The 6290-nt window shown below is 35.1% G+C and overlaps 1 protein-coding gene across 7 annotated transcripts in view; it reads left to right on the forward strand.

Moving 5' to 3' along the window:
• The window catches only part of LOC144968551 (uncharacterized), a 328253-nt gene that overhangs the window by 2117 nt on the left and 319846 nt on the right, over positions 1-6290 (forward strand). For 5 of the 7 annotated variants that reach the window (XR_013644601.1, XM_078907026.1, XM_078907023.1 and 2 more), the window contains one exon: positions 5860-5933. Coding sequence is in view for 6 of the 7 variants with exons in the window: in XM_078907020.1 (XP_078763146.1) it covers positions 5860-5933 (74 nt within the window). In the remaining variant the exon portion in view is untranslated. Of the gene's footprint in view, positions 1-59; positions 319-5859; positions 5934-6290 lie in introns of those variants that run through there. The other 2 variants (XM_078907025.1, XM_078907024.1) reach the window with 2 other exon arrangements.

Genomic DNA, 6290 nt, shown 5'->3' on the forward strand with positions numbered 1-6290 from the left:
AATGACTCAAAACATGACAAAAAGTTTCAAACCTAAATTTCTTATTGAAATGTCAGGTTTTGAGACTTTTTGACAAGTGGTAGTGACCTTAATTGATTCCATATTTGAAATAAAACTCTTTCTTGCCAAAATGCAATCTATATGAAATGTGTTTTATTAATATAAGGCTGTGCAGCTTAACATTTTAGAACAGTCATTTGTTATTTCACAGCTTTAAAATAGGATACATTTATACTACGCAAAGTGATTTTGGACATCGGGTATCGTGTTTTGAGGATTTCTAAATTTAATTCTGGATTATCAAACTTGTCTTCAAAGGTATGCACTATTTGACAAAAATATGAACATTTAACACAGCTAGATAGACCTAGATGGATAGATTGATTAAAAAAACAACAACAACCAAAAGAAACCAACAAACAAGCAAACCGGCACACAAAAAAAAAAAAAACAACAAAAAATAAACACAACTTAAACAAACAAAACAAAATATACATATTCAGTTCCAGTATTCTTCTGCGTCAACTTCATTGGTTGTCAGTCAGTTGATAAACGAATAGTACCGTAAACCGTGTAACTTTGTATAGATAGAATGCGCTTGGCCAAGGAGTTCACAACATTGCCATCCGGAAGTATAACGGACCAACACACAAACTCTGTGTAACCATGAACTTTTATAGTCTGGTTAATACAGTTTAGTGAGAACAACTCACAAACGCGGATGGCAAAAACAATAACAAAGACCTGAGTGACGTCATCTGCATACTATCTATAGATAGTTCGAAGATGACATCACTCAGGTCTTTGTTATTGTTTTTTTGCCATCCGCATTTATGAGTACTGCTCACTGAGCTGTATTAACCCGACTATAAACGTTCATGGATACACACCGTATTGTGTGTTGGTTCGTTATACTTCCGGATGGCAATGTTATGAGCTTCTTCGCCAAGCGCATACTATCTATACTTTTCAATTCGAGAGTTCTATCTTATCTAGTCTACGAACATTGATCAGGCCGCTTAACCATTTGACTTCCGTCCTTTGAAAAAAACAAACCAGATTTCTATTTTTAAAAATGGCCAGAAAACTCGTCCTTCAAATATCGAGTGATTTAAATAATGGCAGTCACTCTCAAACCTGGGACTTCGCGAAAGAAAGGATGGGGAAAGAAGAAGACGTTCAATAACTAAAAATGTAAATGTTGCTGCTCGAAGCTCAAATAAATAAATAATAATGTGAAATCGAATGTAAGCTTCAATTTAATAGATAAAATGGACGTTTCGGGTTTCCCTTGTTTTATCAACAAAACAGGATGAATGAAACACTGCAGACGAATGAGATATTGTGGAATATATATATATATATATATATATATATATATATATATATATATATATATATATATATATATATATATATATATATATACATATATTTATCTGATAATAGCTCATTTTAATTTTAGTTCTGTATGGATATTTCTTCGAATTGTACCAATTTGGAATTTTAGGGTGCTATGTTATTTAGATACTTTTGATTTAAAAAAGTTAGGTATGAAGTAATGATGAAGAAAACAAAGTTAGTAGAAGTAAAGTATAGATAGTAAGAGAAGTAGTAGTAGTAGTAGTAGTATAGTAGTAGTAGTGTTATAGTAGTAGGTTAGTAGTAGTAGTAGTAGTAGTAGTAGTAGTAGTAGTAGTAGTAGTAGTAGTAGTAGTAGTAGTATAGTATAGTAGTAGTAGTAGTAGTAGTAGTAGTGAGTAGTAGTAGTAGTAGTAGTAGTAGTAGTAGTAGTAGGTAGTAGTAGTAGAAGTAGTAGTAGTAGAGTAGTAGTAGTAGTAGTAGTAGTAGTAATAGTAGCAGTAGTAGTAACAGTAGTAGTAGTAGTAGTAGTAGTAGTAGTAGTAGTAGTAGTAGTAGTAGTAGTAGTAGTAGTAGTAGTAGTAGAAGAAGAAGAAGAAGAGGCGAAAAAGACGAAGAAGAAGAGGACGACGACCAAAGAGATATCGGTCTTATCCTTAAAGATTTTACTTAGCGCTCTTACAAGGAGATCGTCAAAGAGTTAGCAAAATTTCATTTTATAAACCAAGTTGCTGAATCGCGATTTTAAAGATTTGTTAATAGGCAGTCGTGTGGGAAATTTTTGAATTATGATTGCTCCGCATTTTTGATCGATATGAAAAAAAAATGAATGACGAATGAATGATATACCTTGTGAAAGGGTGACATAGAACTGATATTGTTAATCACACCATGAAACACATTGGGTAATGGTCGCCTTTCCCGGCTTTACAGTCTTGTAATATGAAACTCATCTTCGGACCGGTAGGCCCTTGGTTCGAATCCCAATCTGTAAGGCGCAAAGTTGAGTAGATGGTATAACATAGATTGATTAGAAGGTATGTAGTTATATAGCTAGATTCGATTAGATAGACTGGCAGGTAGGTATGTATGTATGTAACTCGCTAGCTAATTAAATAGATATATAGATAGAAAGGAAGATTAATAGAAAGGATTATTCCTTTCTATCTATCTATCTAACTATCTATCTATCTATCTATCTATCTATCTATCTATCTATCTATCTATTGAGAGAGAGAGAGAGAGAGAGAGAGAGAGAGAGAGAGAGAGAGAGAGAGAGAGAGAGAGAGAGAGAGAGAGTCGATAGATAAATAGTTAGAGAGATAGACAGGTAGACAGATTAAAGAAACATGAAACCAAATAAAGCTTGGAAGTCTCAGGTCTTTGTCTCAAGTTTAAGATTAAAAAAAAAAAAACAAGTTGAGGTTCGTTTAATTCAATCGATTGATCTATGAAGTAAAGATGTTTTGGTCAAAATATTTTTTTAAAAAGTATTTTGCTAGTTTATGACATAATAAATTTGATGACACAGCAGGGCAATGTCCGCCCACCATTTTAATGAATTTTTGATCTGGTGTTAGGCTACATATGTATATGCGACTTTAGATTTTGAGAAATTCCTGTCATAACTGAACAAAGAAAAAAAAAAGAAAAAGAGAAAAAATATATTTAAAAAAATAAAAAAATAAAAAAAAAATAAAAAAAAGAGAGAGAGAGAGAGAGAGAGAGAGAGAGAGAGAGAGAGAGAGAGAGAGAGAGAGAGAGAGAGATAGAGAGAGAGAGAAAGGGATATTTTTTTTAAAAGACAGAAACAGATGGAATAATGTATATCATATACACGAAATTTCGTGTTTACTTGAAAAAGGCCAAAGGTCGAAACGCCATTTATTTTGTGTTGTTTCCTTTTATACGAGTCACATTTGTCATTTGTTCCCTTTATCTTTCTCTCCATTAAGGCATTGCACTGTGACCCGGAAGATACCGGGTTCGAGCCTCGCTCAGGCACGTTCGTTTTTTTCCTTGTGCAAGATTATTAACCTCCAATCTTTCAATCTCGATATCTATCTATCTATATATCTATCTATCTATCTATCTATCTATCTATCTATCTATCTATCTATCTATCTCATCAGATGATTTTGTTCGGCAAGACGCACTTTACAAAACAACATTAAGTTCTTGAAGCTATAACATATTTCTTTTCTTCAAATTTTGCAATATACAAAACATATCTTGAGTAAGAATAGTGTTCACTATATGACTGAATGCTAACAAATGTTACTATAGTGGTAAGGAACATATGGTTTAAAAAGGCGATTATCTATCCAGATTGGCACTCCATTGTGGCTTGTGCTTTATAGTTTGTTGGTATAACCTACGGCTTCTGACCCATATGTCTCTAGTCCCTTTGTGGGTTCTCACGCCAACAACAACAGTTAACATGTAGGACGAGACATGGCACTTGTAAGGCGATATTATAATTGAATCGGCACCGTTGCCGTCCAGGTACTCATTTTCTACACCTGAATACAGTTAGAGGCTGTGAGTAAAGAGTCTTTTAAATGGACTCAACTTTGCCGCCCACAGTGGAATTCAAACTTTTGATGTGTCAAAAGGAGTGCCTTACCACAAGCCACAAAGGGACATACCAATGGTTTTTAATCAATCGACCCTTAACCATTAACTGCCGTACTCTGGAAAACTCGTATTGAAAAATTTCGCATGAAAACTTGTCCTTCAACTTACGTATATCGATCGATTTAAATGATCCTCATCTTGGCAAAAACTCTCAAGCCTGGGACCTCGCTAAATCTCATGTTTGAGAGTTTTTGCCAAGATGAGGATAATTTAAATCGGTCGATATTTGAAGGACGAGTATTCAGTCCACATTTTTAAATGCGAGTTTTGCCAGAGTACGACAGTTTACTGGTTAACTCGTGCTTAGAGGTCTTGAGATGATCCGATAACAATCCTAGATAGTTTTGATGGATAACGAGGATGACACAATTTTTGTTTATGTGTGAACCACTGAGTCATTCTGGTATTATTCTTAGCTCTTTGCTAATGAAGAAAAACATCCCCAAGAACAAAGTTTGCTGATCATGGTTTCGTATTTTCCGTTCCAATCTTATTGAATTCTTTACCATCAAAATCCCGACAATGTGAAAATCTATCAGTCTTCAAACGACATCTCGAAACCAATCCTTTTCTCTCTGCTCATTTCCCCGACAAGAAACGATTTGTTACAAATGGTTTGCGGTGTTATTTTTACTCCTAATGGGGCCTTCTCGTGGTGGGTGGTGGGCATGGTTAACGAGTTAACTGCCATACTTTAGGATGACACGCATTTAAAAATTTGGCCAGAAAACTCGTCCTTGAAATATTCTTGGTCGATTTTTAAGGCACTCAACTTGGCAAAAAAAAACAACTTTCAAACCTGGGGCATTTAAATACGTGTCTTTCTAGGGTGCTGCAGTTGACTGGTTCCGTGTGTGATCTCAGGTGGACAAGCGGACGCAGGCGCTGTGATCAGCCCGCTCGATATGCATGAACTAAATGGCGATCTAAGCAGGTGCCTGACTGGCTTGCTTCGGCCGCCCGTAGCCTTCGTAGTTTTATAGCCTCACACTGACCAAAATATGACGTCAAACAAGACTTTAGCCACAAAAGAAAACAAATCGTGAGTTGTATTCACTGAGATCACTTTGTTTTCTTGAGCACTACTAACGACTTCTCATTAAGCGCTGCACAAACCTAAAAAAAAAATGACTTCAAAAGATGTCCTAGTGGGTTATAGCGTAGACATCATTAACTTATAGCCTGACACTAGAAGCCCCAAGGACTTATAGTTTGACGTCCATTTTAGGTTTTTGTACCGTCTAGTGAGTTGTCGTTAGTTGAGCTCAAGGAAACAATGATCGCATTGGTTGAACTATTGAATACAACTCACGATTTGTTTTTCTTTTGTGGTCAAAGACTTATCTTTTGACGTCATTTGTTGGACAGTGTCAGGCTCTCAGTTCACGATGGCTCCGGTTCTAGTGTCAGGCTATAAGTTAACGATAGCTACAGCCATCCTGAACACACATCAGGATATTATGGTGTTATTATGGATAACTGTTTGAAACAATCAAAACATAATTTACTTTCCTTTATCAGCTCAATACTGTCCTACTCTGATTTAAAAAAAAAAAATCAATTTGGCAAGAAAAAATAATTGTTCACCCGTCGTTTAAAATGGCCCCAAAGTCGCTAATCTGTCAAGATGTATCAAACCTGAGTCTTCTTAAAAATATTTATATACCTATTTAGACTGTTTGACCATATGATATATTTGGGGGCATCAAAATTGATTGATATTAAAAGTAAACGTTTTCTGACCGAAATCAATATAAATGTGTTTTGTTAAAGCGAGAAAGAAATATCGTGCTTTATCTGAGTCTCATTAGTTGACATTGATTGTGTACATTCACATCATTTTATAATGTTACATTTCAGATAATGTTGTGATAAAACACTGTAATGACTCGAGTCAGCTTTACATAATGGGAAACTTGTGTGATTGTCAAAAGGTAAGTAAAAAGAAAACAATTGAATTTATTATTATTTTTAAAAAAAAATGAAATGTATTCTTGACAGTTTTCTCTGAAATCTATGAAAATTTCTTACTTATTTACTTATTTGCACTGACAGCTGAGTTCTTGCCCTTCGGCCTTGTGTCATGACGTAACAGTTGGACGTTTTTTATAGTTGTTTCAAGCGACTGTACAATGTTTTGTTGATATGTACTCGGTTTAGCTAGAATATGCCGACCCTAAAAAACAAACACCCCCCCCCCCAAACAAAACGAAACAAAACAAAAACGTGAACATTTAGACAGCACAATATCCAACAAACGTGCTCAAAGCACTTTACAAGGGGTCGCTAAC

This window comes from Berghia stephanieae, chromosome 3, assembly GCF_034508935.2.
Source record: "Berghia stephanieae isolate SIO BIC M18660-M18661 chromosome 3, UCSD_Bste_1.3, whole genome shotgun sequence".
NCBI lineage: Eukaryota > Metazoa > Mollusca > Gastropoda > Nudibranchia > Aeolidiidae > Berghia > Berghia stephanieae.